The 20,834-nt window shown below is 43.8% G+C and overlaps 1 protein-coding gene across 1 annotated transcript in view; it reads left to right on the top strand.

The window, feature by feature from the left end:
• LOC141273586 (uncharacterized) overlaps positions 1-13,590 on the top strand; it is an 88,831-nt gene extending 75,241 nt beyond the window's left edge. The window contains exons 7-8 of the mRNA XM_073685626.1: positions 8,017-8,127; positions 11,860-13,590. Coding sequence (XP_073541727.1) covers positions 8,017-8,127; positions 11,860-11,878 — 130 coding nt within the window. The 3' untranslated portion in view covers positions 11,879-13,590. The remainder of the gene's footprint in view (positions 1-8,016; positions 8,128-11,859) is intronic.
• Positions 13,591-20,834: the final 7,244 nt, after the last annotated feature.

The following is a 20,834-nucleotide window of genomic DNA, read 5'->3' as shown; positions in this document are numbered from 1 at the left end:
TCCATACTGCATGCAAAGATGCCCCCTCCTCTCAGTCTTCACTTGTTATGGCAGTTTCTCAAGAAACAGCATCAACGTCCACGTCCCACCGCAGCATTCAATTGTCCATATCCCAGACCTTTGAACGAAAGCGCAAATTCGCAGCCAATGCCCCACAGGCCACAGTCCTAAATTCGCACATTTCACGACTGTTTGCGTTGGAAATGCTGCCTTTTAGGCTGGTGCAGACGGAATCCTTCCGCAACCTTATGGCAGTGGCCGTCCCTCGGTACTCGGTCCCCAGCCGACACTATTTTGCCCGGTGTGCCATCCCCGCACTACACAAGCACGTGTCCCAAAACATCTGCCGTGCCCTCAACAACGCAGTTACTGGGAGAGTCCACCTGACGACGGACACGTGAACAAGTGCTTGTGGCCAGGGACGGTACATCTCCGTGACGGCACACTGGGTAAACATAGTGGATGCCGGGACCCAGTCGGACCTTGGGACGGAACACATCCTCCCCACACCGAGGATTGCGGGCCCTATGTCAGTCAGAGTTGCCCCCACAGTGTACAGCTCCTGCGCATCATCCTCCTCATCTTCAGCCTCCATCTCAGATATCACCACATCAGTTACAAGCTGGAAGCACTGCAGTACTGCCTCAGCCAAGCGGCAACAGGCTGTGCTGAAACTCATAAGCTTAGGTGATAAACCTCACACTGCTTTTGAGTTGTGGACAGCTGTGAAAGAGCAGGCAGATCTGTGGCTGAGACCGCTGAACCTACATCCAGGCATGGTCATGTGTGACAATGGCCGTAACCTGGTGGCGGCTCTGAGACGAGGCGAGATCACACGCGTACCATGCCTTGCTCATGTGCTTAACCTCGTGGTTCAGCGGTTTCTTAAATCGTACCCCGAGTTGCCAGATCTGCTCGTCAAAGTACGCCACCTGTCAGCTCATTTTCAGAAGTCGGCTACAGCTTCTGCCGCCCTTGCTGTGTTGCAGCAGCGTTTGCAACTTCCGGCACACCGACTGGTGTGTGATGTCCCCACATGTTGGAACTCTACCCTCTACATGTTGCAAAGGATTTGTGAGCAGAAGAGAGCAGTTGTGGAGTACCAGCTGCAACAAGGCCGTCGATATTCAGGTCAGACTCCACACATAAGACCTCAGGAGTGGACCTGGATGTCTGACATATGTAACATCCTGACAAACTTTGAGGAGTCCACCAAGATGGTGAGTGGTGATGACACCATCATTAGCGTCAGCATCCCACTTGTCTGTCTTTTGCAGCGCTCTCTGCAGAGAATTAAAGAGGAGGCATTGCAGCCAGAGTATGATGAGATGGATCAAGAAGCCGTAGCGGGCGATTACACACAGCCCAGCCTCATCTCATCCCAACGTGTATTGGGCGACAATGAGGGAGAGGAGAAGGAGGAGGAGGAGGAAGAAGAACAGGAGCTGGCATCATGCGCTGTAGACGGTAGTACCTGTACAACTGTCATACCCTCGGTTCAGCGTGGGTGGCCTGAGGACAGGGGGGAGGAGGAGAGGAGGAGGAGAGCATGGTCAGTCGTCATCTTGGTGAGGACACGGAAGTCTTGCCCGTTACCAGTCTGGCACGCATGGCTGACTTTATGTTACGCTGCCTTAACCGTGACCCTCGCGTTGTCAAAATGTTGGGTGACAGTCATTACTGGTTGATGACACTTTTAGACCCCCGCTACAAGGAGAACTTTCACTCTCTTATTCCTGAGGTGGAGAGGTCTACAAAAATTGGGCAGTACCAGAAGGCCCTTGCTGCAGAACTGTTAAAAATTTCCCATCTGAACACGCTAGCGGCAGAGGTCACAGTTCGTTGACCAACCAAGGCGTACAGGCGAGAGAGACGCAACTCCAATCCAGCAGAGGCAGGGGAACACTGTCAACGTTCTGGGACAGTTTTCTGAGACCCGCCCAGCTTATGGGCCCTGAGGCGCGGGGTACTCTCAAAAGGAGTGGAAAGTTTCAAAAGATGGTGAGGGAGCACCTTGCCGACCGTACCAGCATCCTCCGTGATTCCTCTGTGCCTTTTAATTATTGGGTATCCAAGCTGGACACTTGGAATGAACTCGCTCTGTACGCCTTGGAGGTCCTGGCCTGCCCTGCTGCTAGCGTGTTATCGGAGCGTGTTTTTAGTGCCGCTGGGGGAATTATAACTGATAAGCGCACTCGCCTGTCAACTGACAATGCTGACAAGCTGACCCTTATCAAAATGAACAAGGGCTAGATTGGGCCAGACTTCTCATCACCACCAAATGACAGCAGAGTAACAAAGTCAAATCCACTGTGTTATTTCGGGAGGTGTATTCCCATTCACCGCTTCACACCCACACATGGGTATACGCTTCCTCATTTTGGCTGTTTTTTGCTCTTCTCCTTATCCTCAGCCTCCACCACCACTATACCACCAGGGTGACCGTGGTCTGTGTTGCCAGCATTGCAAGTATCTCTTGTAAGGACATTGCAAGTTCCTCCGTCCTAATTTTTGGCAGCTTTTGCTTGGAAGGCATAGGCAAAGACTATGGGAGACCCACTCCCCAATAATGGGAATAATGTTTTTAATATGCTGTACTGCATGGCTCTTGTAAGGGGCATTGCAAGTTCCTCCATCCTAAATTTTGGCAGCTTTTGCTTGGAAGGCATAGGCAAAGACTATGGGAGACCCACTCCCCAATAGTGGGAATAATGTTTTTAATATGCTGTACTGCATGGTTCTTGTAAGGGGCATTAAAATCGTCTTGTTAAGCTACTGTGACCTCCACGTCTCTTCCAAGAGGCATTGATATTGTCTTTTTATTCCTTCGACCTCCACCACTCTTCCAAGGGGCATTAATATTGTCTTTTTATTCCACTGTAACCTCCACCACTCTTCCAAGGGGCATTGATATTGTCTTTTTATTCCACTGGAACCTCCACCACTCTTCCAAGGGGCATTGATATTGTCTTTTTATTCCACTGCGACCTCCACCACTCTTCCAAGGGGCATTGATATTGTCTTTTTATTCCTTTGACCTCCACCACTCTTCCAAGGGGCATTGATATTGTCTTTTTATTCTACTGTAACCTCCACCACTCTTCCAAGAGGCATTGATATTGTCTTTTTATTCCACTCTGAACTCCACGTCTCTTCCAAGGGGCATTAAAACCGTCTTGTTAAGCTACTGTGACCTCCATGTCTCTTCCAAGGGGCATTAAAACCGTCTTCTTAAACCACTCTGAACTCCACAGCTCTTCCAAGGGGCATTGAAATGTTGTTTTTAATTACTTCTAACCTCCACGACTCTTCCAACGGGCATTGCATTTCCTCCTAATTTTAGTCAGCTTTTGCTTTTCAATGCATAGGCGAACACTAAGGGAGACCCACTCCCCAATAATGGGTCGAAGGTTTTTAGTACGCTGTAATCCACATCTGTTTCAAGGGGCATTGCAGTTCCTCATCATTTTTGAAAAGCCTTCCATTCACTGCTTAGGCCAACAGTGTACAGGAGACCCAGTTGCTATAAATGGAAAAAGTGGTTTAGTTAAGGCCCTCTGACCTCCATGTCACTTCCAAAGGGCATTGGAGTGCCTTGAAATTTTTGGTAGGCATTGCACTCACTGTAACTGTGTAGCCGAACCGCTTCTTTTGGTACAGAAACATATCCTACAAGACATGTGTGGTTGACTGGCCTGATATTGATGTGAATGGTCCCTGTTCCTCCTGCTCTTTCTCCTTTGCCACCACCTCATCCATCATTCATCACCTGAAGCTTTGTTTTAACAGGAGTCATAGAACTGGGATAGTAGCAGGAAAACATCCAGCAATCCTCGGAGGAGGTGGGATATGCGCCAAAACGCTGACCACCTCAGGCCTAGCCGCTGCTACATACATGCGCTTGCATTCCAAGGAACAGAAAGCTAAGAAGATGGAAGGCCTCATGATCATGAATAATTTACTCGTTGTGTAGGAGGCTGACCACTGCTGCTGTCTACCTTCTGAACTTTGTGTTGAAGCCTGATTGACCCAGGGCCCGCAATCCTCTATGTCTGGAGGACGTGTTGCATCCCAGTGTCCAACTGTGTCCCGGCTTCCACAATATTAACCCAGTGTGAAGGCGTCAGTGAGATGGACCATCCCTGGCCACATTCACTTGTCCGCGTGTTTGTGGTTAGGCTGTCCTTCCCACTAAATGCACTGGGGAGGGCACAGGTAATGTTTTGGTATGCGCGCTTGTGTATAAGGCGCACCGGGACAAATATGGCAGCTGGGGACCGTGTGTGGGCACCCGGCCGTGGGGCGGCTGGGGACCGTGTATGGACACCTGGCCGCCCCCTGGCAGCTGGGGACCAAGCGTGGACACCCGGCCGCCGGGCGGCTGGGGACTGAGTATGGATACCAGGCCGCCGACGCAGCCATGACGTGGTGGCCAGATCCCGCCTCCACATGCCTAAAAGGCCCAATTTGAAGTGCAAGCAAGCAGTATGGTATTGCAGCCTGGGGGTGGGTGGGTGGCAGGCTGCATACTTGCGCTTGCATTGCAAGGAATGGGGGAGGTACAATTGAACACTGCCCTGGGACAAGGACTTGAATGGGGACAGTTGCAAGTCTGCAATGAAAGGTGCAGAGCGGGAGGCATCTTCGCATGTGCCATGAACAGGGAGTTGGCGTGCACACACTACAGCGGAATAGGCTGTCCTTCCCACTAAACGCACTGAGGAAGGCACAGGTAATGCTTTGGTATGCGCGCTTGTGTATAAGGCACACTGGGACAAATAGGGGCGGCTGGGGACCGAGTATGGACACCCGGCCGCCGGGCGGCTGGGGACTGAGTATGGATAACAGGCCGCCGACGCAGCCATGACATGGTGGCCGGCGTCTGCCTCCACTAGCCTAAAAGGCCTCATTTCAAGTGCAAGCAAGCTAGCAGTATGGTATTGCAGCCTGGGGGTGGGTGGGTGGCAGGTTGCACACTTACGCTTGCATTCCAAGAAAACAAAGCAGATGCTAACTTCTATCATCATCATCATGCTCCTCACCTTGGCACTCTCAACTCCCCTGATGGAGATTCCAGGGCCCACCTTAGGAGTCTCTGGTTGTCTGGTGGGCTCGTCCAATGCTGCCCTAAAGCAGGCCAGGCTAAGAAAAATGTGGGGAAGGTTCCCGGGACAAATAGTGGCGGCTGGGGACTGAGTATGGAGACCTCACCGCCGACGCAGCCATGATGTAGTGGCCAGCTTTGGCCTCCTCCAAACTAAAAGGCCCCATTTCAAGTGCAAGCTAGCAGTATAGTATTGCAGCCTGCGGGTGGGTGGTTGGCTGCATATTTGCGCTTGCATTTCAAGGAATGGGAGAGGTACAATTGAACACTGCCCTGGGACAAGGACTTGCACGGGGTTAGTTGCAAGTCTGCATCTTCTGATGCGGCAAGGATCACTTCTGATGGGCACACTTTTAGACAGTGACCTGGTTGTCAGAGATGCTTCCAGGGGTCTTCCCCATGCTGTTCCCATGTCTTTTCAGCACTATATGCATGTGTCACACAGCACATGGCCAGATAAGGTTGTAAAATGTTAAAATGACATTTCCCGGTGAATGCATTTGTCACGGTTGAAAGCAATACAAAAGTGCAAAAACGCATAGAAAAGGCTACTTGTGAACATAGCCCAAGGTGTGGAGGAGTATTTTTGTTTTTGGTTATTTATTTTACCTTATACACAAGTCTTTACCCTGGAAAGGATGTTCCTTAACATATTTCACAGGAAAACAGTTTCAGTTTCGTTTTTGAACGTTTTATTGTGAGCCCGTAAAAGTGGCTTAATACCTCTGACCACGTTGTTGACAGTAGTGACCTGGGGGTCACAAATGCTTCCTGGGGCGATCCCCATGCTGTCCCCATGTCATTTGAGCACTGTCACTATCGTTTTGGGCACTTGTTAGGCTTTTAAAAGACTGACGGGGGTGCCGCCGCAAAAATGCTCGGGTCTCCCATAGACTAACATTGGGCTCGTTGCTCGGGTCGAGCACCCGAGTATCACGGTGAGCTCGGCCCGAGCTTCGAGCACCCGAGCATTTTAGTGCTCGCTCAACACTAATGGTTATTGGTTGGGTGAAGCCATTTATTGCCAAACTACTGTGTTTTCTCTTTTTAAATCTTAATAACAACCAAACGCATCCAAATGACCGTGATCAAAAGTTCACATACCCTGGTGATTTTGGCCTGATAACTTGCACAGAATTTGACACAAATGGGTTTGAATGGCTACTAAAAGGTAACATCCTCATTTGTGACTTGTTTGCTTGTAATCAGTGTGTGTGCATAAAAGCTACGTGAGTTTCTGGGATCCAGACAGACTTTTGCATCTTTCATCCAGCCACTGACGTTTCTGGATTGTGAGTCATGTGGAAAGCAAAAGAATTGTCAACGGATCCACGGGAAAAGGTAGTTGAACTGTATAACACAGGAAAGGGATACAAAAAGATATCCACGGAATTTATAATGCCAGTCAGCAGCATTCAAACTGTGATTAACAAATGGAAAATCAAGGGCTCTGTAAAAACCAAACCACGGTCAGATATACCAACAAACATTTCGATCTCAACTGCTAGGAAAATTGTTTGGGATGCAAAGAAAAACCCACAAATAACATCAGCTTAAATTCAGGACTCTCTGAAAACTAGCGGTGTGGCTGTTTCAAGATGCACAATAAGAAGTCACTTGAAGAAAAATGGGCTGCGTGCTTGAGTCACCAGAAGAAAGCCATTACTGCACAAATGCCACAAAGTATATCACCTACAATACGCCAAACAGCACAGAGAGAAGCCTCAAAACTTCTGGAACAAGGTAATTTGGAGTGATGAGACCAAAATTGAACTTTTTGGCCACAACCATAAACGTTACATTTGGAGAGAGGTCAACAAGGCCTATGATGAAAGGAACACCATTCCTACTGTAAAGCACGGAGGTGGATCGCTGATGTTTTGGGGTTGTGTGAGCTACAAAGGCACAGGAAACTTGATACATTTGAAAAAAGATGAATACAGCACGTCATCAGCAAATACTGGAGGCAAATTTGCACTCATCAGCCCGGAACATGCGTATGGGACGTACTTGGACGTTCCAACATGACAACAATCCAAAACACAAGGCCAAGTCGACCTGTCATTGGCTACAGCAGAACAAAATGAAGGTTCTGGAGTGGCCATCTCAGTCTCCTGACCTCAATATCATAGAGACACTCTGGGGAGATCTCAAGTGCACAGTTCATGCTAGACAGCCCAGGAATTTACAGGAACTGGAGGCCTTTTGCCAAGAAGAATGGGCAGCTTTACCATCTGAGAAAATAAAAACCTCATCCACAACTACCACAAAAGACTTCAAGCTGTCATTGATGTTAGAGGGAGGCAATGCATGGTATGAAGAACTGGGGTATGTGAACTTTTGATCAGGGTCATTTGGATGTTTTTAGTTGTCATTAAGATTTAAAAAGAGAAAACATAGCAGTTTGACAATAAATGGCTTCTCCCAACTAATAACCATGAGTGGAGAAAGTTTTCTTGTCATCATTCATATTCTCTGAAACAAGGCCAAGAAAGCAACAATTTTGCAGTGGTATGTAAACTTTTGAGCACAACTGTATGTATATATGTCTAGATAGATAGAAATAGACTTATATACATATATATATTCACCCCTGAGGGACCGTCTTGATTATTAAATTCCTATTTTTTTTACTAACTAATACCAATTAGCTGTGTATGTGTAAAGAGATCATGAATGTGTTATTCCACTAACCATTCCCGTGGCTAAGATTGGAATGTGCTATGTGTGAATCACAAGAAATGATGAATGTGGATATATCTTTCCACTGTGTGCCCAGCACCTCCAGATGCACTGACACATCCTGATATAGAAGTGTAATCACTTCTCATCATCGCTGTAATAACATTGCACGCTCACCTTGTTGTTTTCTGCTTATAGAGTCAATCATACAATACACTTTTTTCCACCAGGCCTGATCTCGTACATGGTGAGATTAAGAGAAGAGACAGAAACTCCATGATTGTGTTTGGGCAGAATGTAAGCAGAGAAAACGCATGGTCCAGTCTGTATGTCTTAAACAGGTAAATACCATGTTAAGAGGATTTACATTTTATTGTGAGATTATACTGTGTATTTTAAGTCTTCATTTATTTCAAGATCTGTTTCCTTTCATTAAATAGAAACATTCTTGTTCACAAAAACTGAAAACTTTACCTATAAACCTAATGCTTTTAAGGCTATGTTCACACATGTTGGGTTTTTTCAGCGTCACAAATCTGCAGCAAACCCCAAGTCTGGCAGGAAATAAGCTGTGTCAAAAACGCAGATTTTGTTGTGGTTTTTTTTCTGCGTTTTTTTTTACTGTCCTTCTGTCTCTATGCATGTACATAAAGTTCTGTGGAAAAAAAAATCTCATTCTGGTTTTTGGGGGTGAATTGTTTAGATACAGGTTAGACACTGGCAATGCATTGAGTTTGTATGACACTATTTTCTTTCACACTATGGGTTCTGCCATTCAGTTGCTCAGGGCATTGTTCAATTTCACACCTCAATTGGCCACATGTATTGTTCAATTTCACACCTAGCAAAGCTATTGTTTATACTTTACACATCACTAATTCAACTAAACTCTCCCAATACAAACAAACATCTCAGTGACCAATACACGATGGTAAAATCACAAAAATAAATGAGTTTCATATACTGTTGTACTTAGAATCATAGAATCATAGAATCATAGAATGGTTGAGTTGGAAGGGACCTCCTGGGTCATCTGGTCCAACCCCCTGCTCAAAGCAGGATTCACTAGATCATCTCAGACAGATGTCTGTCCAGCCTCTGTTTGAAGACGTCCATTGAAGGGGAACTCACCACCTCTCGTGGCAGCCTGTTCCACTCATTAATCACCCTAACTGTCAAAAAGTTTTTTCTAATATCTAATCTGTGTCTCCTCCCATTTAGTTTCATCCCATTGCTTATTTTCACTAAAAATGCAGCAAAATCTGATAGCTATGTTCACACATCATGTTTTTTTCACTACCCATTACTTCCAATGGGTGAAAAACACTGAAAAAACGCTGAAAGAAGTGACATACTCTATTTTTCAAAAACCCCAACAATGCACAAAACAACAAAAATACAAGATGTGTGAACAGAGAATTCTGGTTTCTCATAGACTTTGGTGGTACTGCAAAATCCAGCTGAAAATTTGCATAAAAATCTGCAGCAAAAAACGCTGAAAAACCCAATATGTGTGAACATAGCCTAACAGCTGAGCGGTAAACACAATTGTATCAAGTCTAGACAATCCCCTGTGAGTTAACTATGTCAGCAGGACAAATCTTCCCTCTTCTGGCGTTTTTTTATACTATGTGTAAGAGTGCTTTCACACTGCGTTTTGGCACCCGTTTGTTGACTCAGTCGGGGTTGCGTTCAAACACCCCGCAAAACAGGATTCCGCCATATGAGTTGACGGAGCCATAGATTCTAATGGTGCCGACAGAGTGAACGTGAGCTCTGTTGTGCATCATTTTCAAGAGTGTTGGCCTTCTGGAGGTGGACATGCCCGAAAATTAGGCATGACAGAGCACACATTCGCTCTGTCGGCACCATTATAGTTCATGGCCCAGTCAGCGCATACACCAGAATCCCATTTTGCGGGGGTTCGGACGCCTTCAGCGACGGGGCCAATGAACAGGAGCCTGAGCACAATGTGACAGAACCCTATGTCATGTTTACCAAATTGGAGCGCAGGCTGTTTATTGCACAGGGGCTAGACTGAATTGCATAGAATTATAGTTTACACCTGGCAATGAGATGTATTACCCCATTACCTCTGGGTGCAAGCAAAAATGTTTCCACTCACTCACAGCAATCTGGGAAATGGTGAGGCGTTGATTTAATTGAGAACTGTGTAATGCTTTTTATCTCCTGTGGTGGCGCTGCAGGGGATTTAAACATTTGTTGCTGGGTTCATCCACATATTACAGCTGATTGTTGAGTATCTCCCCAAAATCTATTTACTGTCATGGCATTTGACATTTGACTGTGGTAAAATAAATATAACAGACTCATCTCCTACAGCAATATCTGCGACGGGTCTCCCATGACATTGTTATGCCACATGAGCGTGGCAGCCAGTCAGCGTCCTCTATTGAGCTGCTGCACTCACTTGTTTCGCTTATCCAAGGTTCGTCAGAAGGACATGAGAGCAAAGCAGCCGATTGGCTGCATCGCTTATGTGGAATAACTATGTCACTGGAAGCCTGGCGCCAACACCTCTTGAATGCTGCCAGTGCAGGAGGTGAGAATTTGTTATTTTTATTATGTGAGGGGACTATTTTATCTAAAAAGGGGATGTCCAGGAATTGGACAACACCACCTTTTAAAGGGATTAAACAAAAATATATATAGATGAAGCTACTGTGACACCAGTCCAAATATTCACCAAGCGATACTTTGTGGTCCTTTTACAGAGTAATAGCCATGCTGCATGTGTTTGGTGGTGCTTCCACAGTAGCAGTAATATAGACGTTTGTCACAAAATCAGGAAAAGATAGCACTCACCAAAGGACATCAGTCTAAAGCCATTTATTCCAGGTCATGCATATATGTGAGTGATTGTCATGCTAGGTATGGGAAGGACCCAGTGTACGATGATGGGAAAAGGGGGGAAGCCCAACAACTAGGGAAAGGGAGAGTGGAGACCCCTAGGCAGATCCAACAACACCCTGACTCCCCTACCGTCCCTAAATAGGTTCCGCACCTATTGCCGAGCAGAATATCTAATCCCTGACTGATCCTAGAGCTAAGCCCTAGGTAGGAAGGGGAAGGGGAAGGGGTGACCACTAGTCAGGCCCCACTACAATTAAAGACAAACAAGGCTAACAGACAAGGGGGTACACTTAGCTTTAAGAAGACACCAGAGAGATCACGACAACAATCCACCATTGAACTCCAAGAAGAAACTAGCCGACTGCTAGACCTCCAGGCCTGAACAGAGGAAAATACTTCTACCACTGGTGACTCTCTGGAGACACTGAGGGTTTTTAAATATTAAACAAGGGTGTGTTAATTAGCAGCAGAAAGTGGACATCACCACTGGGTCCTAGTGAGAAAAGGATGATGCAAAGATCAAGAATGTGGAAGGTGTCTGCAAATCCAAGCGCAGCGACTTCCTATAGCCGGATCCAAAACGACTGTCTGTTAAATCTGATACACCTGTGACAGCGGTGGGCACGGAGGCTGCGGGAGTGAACGAGGGCATCGACCGTTTCAAACTGGTAGTTGCGCTTCTACGACCATTGGACCCATAGAGGTGCAACCCCGTGCCCACCACTCACATGTACGCATGACCTGGAGTAAAGTACTTTAGACTGATGCCCTGTGGTGGGTGCTATCTTTTCCTGATTTTTTGACAAACATCTCTTTTAAAGGGATTGTCCTCTTTTGGCAATTCCTTTCTTTTAGAAATATGTGGCACCATATGTGACCAAGCACAGGTAATATTGTTGCAAATTAAGAAGTTGGATCTTGTTGGGAGATAACTACTAACATCCAATATGGACAGTCATAGATTAGTTTACATGGAAGATCAAATTAAAAGAGATGCCTAAGACTAGAAAAAGATGTTTTGTTTTCTGGAAGCTGCACTACAATTGCACATGGGTTCTGTTTATTATTGCATCTCATCTCCGTTCAAGTCAATAGGGGTGAGCTGCAATAGCAGACACAACCCACGGGCCCCAGAGCTGTAAATCCAAGAGAAAACTTGTATACATATTCCAATCTGAATGCATCTTATGTATTTACAGGAAAGAAGAAGATATGTGAATACACAAGCTGAAAATGGCCGGAACAAAAGAAGGGAATATAGAAGACAGAAGAATAGAGTGTATCAGCATGTGGGAAATGTGTTATGTGAATGAATGTACAGAATGTTATGACGTTTGTAAGGATTCATGTCAGTTCACATTAATATATACATAGCATAGTTATCTGTGAATTTACTCTGCATATGTGCTGCTATGAAACGCTCATTATTTATTACCTATAACCCTTACTATAGGACACCTGAAGGCAGGCGACATCATTGTCCTTAATTCATTAGAAATGGGGCTAAGAATATAGTCAGCGTCCAGATTTTTGCCATTGCCATACACCATAAATCTACAACTCATGAAATATCTATTATGTTCTTCCTTCCCAATGAGAAACCATCTGGGCAAGAAAAATGTTTATGGATAAAAAAAAACATCTGCGTTGCTTGACATGTTATACATATAATATCTATTTGGCATATTGCTTTGGATACACTTCATCCGTAAGAAATTTCCATTTTGGCTGTAATGATAAATACGCACTATTACCACAGTAAAGAAAATGGTTAATATGTTTTTTATTTGCCACAATTGCTAATGTATATTTTTGTAAAGAATTATTTCTGGGAAAGGCGTCTATTGTGATATTAGGTCTTGTGCACATAGATCTATACCGATGTAGATAAAACCTGTACAGGACACCGGAGACGCACAGTTTTGCACAGGTATTCTTTTCTAGGGCGAGTGGCTCGATTATACAACCCCTGGCAAAAATTATGGAATCACTGGGCTTTAAAGCCCTAAAGTTTCCATTTGAAATGACTTTAGTTTTGTGCCATGTCTGTGATCTGCTTTTTTTCAACAACATTAGACAACTGAATGAACATCCTCCAAGCCCGGTGATTCCATAATTTTTGCCAGGGGTTGTATAGCCTCTGATGGAGCAAGCCAACACTTTTTTTCTGTAAGATTTAACTGGAAACTCTGAATGACTGTATAAAGTCAAAAGCATAAAAATGTGCCGTACGGCCCCATACAGCTCTATACAACTCAGAGCTTGTCCAGTGCCTTTAATAAAGCAGTGTACATATGGACTAATAGGTTATACTGAATCATGTTCCCTGCTATGCATCACAAATATAGATGTAGAACACATTTTTTACATAAACTGGAAATATTTGTAATGACATGTAAGCAATAGGACACATGCTTAATTTCTGCATAGAACTTAGTTTTAATGATAATTGCCCCTACATCATCTTGTTTTTTAAGATTCAGAGCCCCTAATTCCAGCGATGTATCACTTACTGGGCTGCTTAGTGCAGTTTTCATAAAATCATTGTTTTATCAGCAGGAGATTATCACTAGAGGACTAGTAAATCTGCTGCCATGTAGTCCTCCACACTCATGAGCTTTGTATAACCCCGTTCCCAGCAATGATTGGCAGCTTTCTGCCTATGCACAGAAGTCTGTCAATCAGTGGTGTGGGCGGGGCTATACAGAGTTCATAATTCAGAGAGCTGGTAGATCTGCAGCAAGTAAAACAGGCTGTAATCAAAACTGCAGCAAGTAGCCCAGTAAGTGACACATTGCTTTAATTAGGGTCTCTTCTCTGCCCCTACTTTGTGCTACTCTCAGGTTATATAGCAAAAGCCTTGTGACTAGTGTTGAGAGAGTATGTTCTAGTAACCCTTTCGCCGAGTATGCTCGGGCCGAGCTCCGAGTATTTACAGCTGCTCGGTGATATGGTTGAATCACTCCAGTGTGCATGATTTGCAACTGTTTGACAGCTTTATTACATGTGAGGAATGTCTATTTCTTACACATTCCTCACATATAATAAAGCTGTCAAACAGTTGCAAATCATGCACACTGGAGCGATTCAACCATATCACCGAGCAGCTGTAACTACTCGGAGCTCGGCCCGAGCATACTCGGACAGAACATACTCGCTCAACCATACTTGTGACCTATTCCCTTTCATGTAATCAGACCCCATAAGTATAGATGAAGCACTTACCAAAAAAATTACTTTTTATCTTTGTATGATGTTTATAGGTTGACACATACAGTATATCTGTGGGCAGATGAAATATTATAGATTTCCCCTATGAGCTCTACAGAAACATTTTATTTAATCTATAAAATCAAGAACACTTTTTATTTTAACCCTTTCACTACATATGACGTATTTTACGTCATATGTTGTGTCCCTGACATTGATGTGGACTCCAGCGCTGAGACCGCATCTTTCCCTGCACATGACAGCTGATTTAATCAGCCATCAAGTGGCTATAACACTGTAAAAAAGACAGAAAGAGCAGCAGCAGCAGCACTATATTAAATTAGAAGTCAAAATACATGAATACATTGAAAATATTGAATCTAGACTGATGTCACTTAATGAAATGTACTTACAAAATGAAGGTTTTTCGTGTGTGCCCATCAACCGCGACAAGGTAACCTCTGTCTGATGGGTAACTACGCTACCACTGGATATGTCACTCTTGGGCTATAAGCCTGTATAAATGGACAATATGCCTCTGCTAAGAGACTATCACAGCTATAAGTGTCTATAACAGCCGCGGGTGGATCGGCGCTTGTATGGGAATTAACATGCGCCAGCCGGAAGCACGTCACAAATCCCACCCAACAACGCCCTTGTCATGTGATCAGAAGGCGCCGATGGGTTGTTATGATAGCCGGGGGTCTCCAGAAGACCCCTGTGCCTGTCATTACGATACTCCTGTGAAAGCCGGCATTCATAGGAGATCGTGATTTCTGCTAAACATAGTAGTGCTCTATCACTGCTATGTATAGCACAGGCAATCAGATTCGAGTCTCCTAAGGGGACTATTAAATAAAGTAAAAGAAAAATAAAAAAAATAAAAAAACGGAAAAGATCAAATCAGTTAGTTCAAACCTCACTTTTGCCCCATTGAAAATAAAATAATTAAAGAAAGCACTCGTGCTGACCTGGGGAATCCTATTGTCAGGTCAGTTTTACCATATAGCGAGCATGGTAAATAAAAAAATAAAAAAATTGTGGAATTGCAATTTCATCGCACTTGGAATTTTTTTCCCCGTTTTCCAGTACACTATGTGGTAAAATGAATGGTGTGATTCAAAAGTACAACTATTCCCGCAAAAAACAAGCCTTCATATGGCCATATTGACATAAAAATAAAAAAGTTATGGCTCTTGAAAGAAGGAGGGTGGGGAATGGCTACGGCATGAAGGGGATAATTAATGCACTCCCACATTGTATTGTGAACCTATATTATAAAGATTATCACTGGAATTTAATGTGTATTTGCACATTGTAAAATTTTTATATATACAGTTATTAGCGAATATGTTAATATATGCCATAAGCTATAACATTACTGCAACTGACAGGTGAAGTGAAAGACATTGAATATCTAGTGTTGATGGCTCAATTGAGAATCTGGCACATTGCTCTATCACACTGGGTGGATAAAATCTGATATTTTTGGATTTCTTAGTGTTGATTTGTTAGAAGCAGGATATATAGGCATGCCTATGGGTCTGAGCAACTTTGAAAAAGGCCAAGTAGACATGGATAGATGATTGGGTCAGAGCACCTTAAAGACGGCAAGTATGCCGTGATTAGGACCTAGAATAAGTGATTGAAGGAAGGACAACTGATGAACCGGTTACAGGGTAATGGGTGTCCCATTGATGCACATGGGTTTGCGTAGATTGGCCCGTCTCGTCCTATGCATAATTAGCTTAAAAAGAAGATAATGTTGCCTATTCTGGAAAGATGTCAGAACAGACAGTGTGTCACATTTTTCTGTGTATGGTGCTACTTTAAGAGGTTGTCCACTACTTTTACATTGATGCCCTATCCTTAGCAACTCCACTCATCAGCTGGCATCAGTGGCGGCCACCGGCTGGAAGTACTTACTTGTAGAGCTTGGCCGTCTACTTGTAGTGGCTGGGGCTTGGTATCCTAAGGATAGGGCATCAATGTAAAAGTAGTGGACAACCTCTTTAAGTCTGAGTGCCCACGCTGACCTCCCTTCACAGAAAGTGAGTATATTGGGCCTATATGAAACAGAATTAAACCATAAATTAAGGAAAGAAGGTGACCTGGTCTAGCCATGTTTTCTTTTCCATCATGTGGGTGGCCGGGTGTGTGTGCATCACTTCCATTGCAGAAGAGATGGCAGTAGGAAGCAAGTTGACAGAGCCAGTGTGCAGCTGTAGCCACCCGGGAGACCTCCACAATATTAGGAAGGTGATTTTAAAGTCATGGCTGATTTCTGTATATATTATTACAATCATTTCAGTTATTAATGGAATCAGTCTTATAGAGCAGTGAGACATGGCTTTCCTGCCAGTCATTAGCAGATGTGTTGTTTTACGCCTGGCCGTGACTACTGCACCACAGATACAAGCTTTCCTAATTTATGCCTGGCCTTGTCTACTGCACCACAGATACAAGCTTTCCTAATTTATGCCTGGCCGTGTCTACTGCACCACAGATACAAGCTTTCCTAATTTACGCCTGGCCGTGTCTGCTGCACCACAGATACAAGCTTTCCTAATTTATGCCTGGCCGTGTCTGCTGCACCACAGATACAAGCTTTCCTAATTTATGCCTGGCCGTGTCTGCTGCACCACAGATACAAGCTTTCCTAATTTATGCCTGGCCGTGTCTGCTGCACCACAGATACAAGCTTTCCTAATTTATGCCTGGCCGTGTCTGCTGCACCACAGATACAAGCTTTCCTAATTTATGTCTGGTCGTGTCTGCTGCACCACAGATACAAGCTTTCCTAACTTATGCCTGGCCGTGTCTGCTGCACCACAGATACAAGCTTTCCTAATTTATGCCTGGCCGTGTCTGCTGCACCACAGATACAAGCTTTCCTAATTTATGCCTGGCCGTGTCTGCTGCACCACAGATACAAGCTTTCCTAACTTATGCCTGGCCGTGTCTGCTGCACCACAGATACAAGCTTTCCTAATTTATGCCTGGCCATGTCTTCTGCACCACAGATACAAGCTTTCCTAATTTATGTCTGGCCGTGTCTTCTGCACCACAGATACAAGCTTTCCTAATTTATGTCTGGTCGTGTCTGCTGCACCACAGATACAAGCTTTCCTAATTTATGCCTGGCCGTGTCTGCTGCACCACACATACAAGCTTTCCTAATTTATGCCTGGCCGTGTCTGCTGCACCACAGATACAAGCTTTCCTAATTTATGCCTGGCCGTGTCTGCTGCACCACAGATACAAGCTTTCCTAATTTATGTCTGGTCGTGTCTGCTGCACCACAGATACAAGCTTTCCTAACTTATGCCTGGCCGTGTCTGCTGCACCACAGATACAAGCTTTCCTAACTTATGCCTGGCCGTGTCTGCTGCACCACAGATACAAGCTTTCCTAATTTATGCCTGGCCATGTCTTCTGCACCACAGATACAAGCTTTCCTAATTTATGTCTGGCCGTGTCTTCTGCACCACAGATACAAGCTTTCCTAATTTATGTCTGGTCGTGTCTGCTGCACCACAGATACAAGCTTTCCTAATTTATGCCTGGCCGTGTCTGCTGCACCACACATACAAGCTTTCCTAATTTATGCCTGGCCGTGTCTGCTGCACCACAGATACAAGCTTTCCTAATTTATGCCTGGCCGTGTCTGCTGCACCACAGATACAAGCTTTCCTAATTTATGTCTGGTCGTGTCTGCTGCACCACAGATACAAGCTTTCCTAACTTATGCCTGGCCGTGTCTGCTGCACCACAGATACAAGCTTTCCTAATAGAAACCTATATGCTATTTGCAGACTCACAGGGCAGATTATATTCCCTGTGTATACTCGGCTCTAGTATAGGGTTATTTCTGCTCATATTCCAATAATTCTATATTAGGGAGTTTCTCAGCAAATGTGAACTTCTACTTTACATTGTTTAATGCATGCGTTTCAGAGACTGGAACTACTGATTATTGTAAAATGTATATTGATACTGCACACTGATAAAAGACGGATGTTTATGATGTAAATAGTTACGTGTGCATGGGTGAAGGTGTTCAATGTAAGTTGACCCAACTATGTTTTATATACAGTAGAAGAATTTACTATATCTGTGTACATATCAGTAAAATTCCTTGTATTCTTAAAACCTATCACATTTCAGACTGAAGTCTAGGGGTCTCTAACGTGGATGATGGAACAAGGAAACATATGAAAGTTTTCAAGACCTTTGTTAGAAAGTAGTGTTAGGCTATGTTCACACACGTGTTTTGCTGCTTATTTTGCAGCAGATTTTTATGCAAATTTTCAACTGCGTCTGGCAGTACCAGCAAAGTGTATGAGAAACCAGAATTCTCTGTTCACACATGTTGCTTTTTGTTTGCTGCGTATTTTCTGCGTTGCTTGCGTTTTTGGAAAATAGAGCATGTCACTTCTTTCAGCGTTTTTTCACCCATAGGAAGTAATGGGTGGTGAAAAAACGCTGCAAAAACGCAGCAAAAAACGCACCTGCATTTTTGCAGCGTTTTTGATGGCAACATAGAATGGGATTCCTTTTTTTAAAAAAATAATTATATGTATATGCCTGAATAGAGACAGAAGGACAGTGAAAACAACGCTACAAAAATGCATCAAAAAACGCAAGAAAACCTGCATTTTTGACGCAGCTGTTTTCCTGCCAGAGAAACGTTGTCAGCAGATTTGCAGCAGATTTAGCTGCAGAAAAAAAGACGACGTGTGAACATAGCCTTAAGGTGATCATACACATTTGATTAAAGGGCCAGTGGGGACCTGCATCTATACGACATTATCCTATTGTTATGCCAGAAATGTCAAAATGGGACAAACCCTATAAATTTAGCTACTTATTTCAGCTGATTAATCTGACCATCTTAAGTGTATGGGAGTGTCCTGTAAAATCATTCTGTTAGTGGATGTCAGGGGAAGGACATGTTGGATTTCATTATGACCTATCATTTGTTTCTACTATAGGCTTATTCCCCTCTATTATAAATGCTTGCAATCGGCCGAGCATGCATGTCAGCCCAGCAGTCAGCCGACAAACAAGCACCCGAGCAAGCTCTCCTTATGTAACAGATGCATACTGTATAGAAAAGGGATTTTGGCTCAAGATATTGAGTGCAATTATTTGAATTGTAAATTATATATTCCTATTTCTTGCTGCAAATCTTAATGGCTATTTATGTGGCTGAAAAGATTGTTTACCCTGATTATTCTGTGAATAGTCTTACTTTATTGGTTCAGATGTATTTTATATATCACTGTCACATACTTACATTCCATTTCATATAATTTTTATAAAATTAACTCCTATTCTGTTATAACATTTATTTTTCAAGCATTATCCTACAAGCATTTTATATTTATAAATATATCGACTTATATTTTTACAAACTGTAAAAAAAAAAAGTAAAATGTTTAATAAACTTCTACATATAAAACGTGCCTATATTTGGTTTGAGATGGTTACCAAAGTGAATGACTGTGTCAGAAATTTAGAACATCACTGGGTCCCTGCACAAGTGCAGACCAAATATGTGTAAGGGTTTCTGTGCACACTTTAAGTGTTTGGTACAGAAATTACTGCACCATTTCTGCATCTCTTGGCAGGAAAAACGCAGAGGCAAAAACAAATGTTTTTTACTTGTGTTTTTGGTGCAGACTTTTCCCCTCTCACTAGTATGGCTGAAATCTGCTGAAAGAATTGACATGCTGCACCAAATCTGTAATGAATCTGCAAGTCACAAATAAGCAATGTGTGCATGAGACCTCAGGATTCTCATTCGCTTTGCTGGCATCAGGAAACCCTTGAAGCTTGTGACAAATCTGCACTGAAAGACATGCAGCAAAAGCGCAATGTGTGCACACAGCCTAAATGGCCAATAGAGCTGATTTAAATCACCCTCATCTGCCAGAAAATCAATCTAGTGTGCTTAAAAATAGAGTGTGAAGAGCATCTGAAAAATATCCAGAAGGTAACTCCATCATAGGGAATTACCGTATTTTTCAGACTATAAGACACACTTTTTACCTCCAAAATTTTGGAAGAAAGTGGGGAGTGAATCTTATAGTCCGAATCTACTAGTGTACTGTTGCTGTGGGTGTGTGGGGGGAGCGGAGCACAGGAGGCAGCCTCAGACTGCTGCAGCCTACACTGTCCCCACTGCTAAAGAAAATGAATATTCACTGCTCGCTCCCAGGGGTGGATTAAGAGTAGCAAGGGCCCCGGGCAGTTTAGAAGGCGCGGGGCCCCCCCCCACCTGATTTATCACGTGACATGTCACATGATCCCCTGTGATAGATCATGTGATAGTTCACGGGAAATTAATTTGCCACAATATTAATTGTGCTGCCTCATCTGAGAGCAGCACAATATTGGAGCAGATACCCTGATTCCAGCGATGTGTCACTTTTTCAGCTGCTTGTTGTCATTTTGAGAAAATCACCGTTTTATCTGCTGCAGATCTAGCAGCTCTCTGAATGCTGCGCTCTGTATAGCCCCGCCCACACCACTGATTGGCAGCTTTCTGCCCATGCTCAGTGTACACAGAAATCTACTGATCAGTGATGGGGGTGGGGTCCTACAGAACTTACTAGTCATCTAGTGATAATTACCTTCTGACAAATCAATGATTTTATCAAAACAACACTAAGCAGCCCAGTAAGTGACACATTACTGGAATCAGTGCCTCTAACCCTACATTATGCTGCTCTCAGATTAGGTGGCAAAAAACTGATGACAGATTCCCTTTAAAGGAGCTGTAACACAAAAAGGTTTGTATTAAAAAAAATACAAGCCATTTGTGAAATTAACTTTTTTTCATTGTTAATTCACATTAGACTGTATCTTCAACACTTTTGTCAGCAGGTCTTATTACAGACTCTGAATAGGGCAGCTCTCTCCCTCTCCCTCAGCAGAAAGTCACAGCATGGTGAAAAAA

The sequence above is a fragment of the Phyllobates terribilis genome, unplaced genomic scaffold (genome assembly GCF_046119375.1).
Source record: "Phyllobates terribilis strain yellow unplaced genomic scaffold, ASM4611937v1 Scaffold_5__5_contigs__length_657084704, whole genome shotgun sequence".
Classification (NCBI taxonomy): Eukaryota; Metazoa; Chordata; class Amphibia; order Anura; family Dendrobatidae; genus Phyllobates; species Phyllobates terribilis.
Note: the sequence above shows the minus strand (reverse complement) of the source record. Positions and strands in the feature narration are given on the sequence as shown.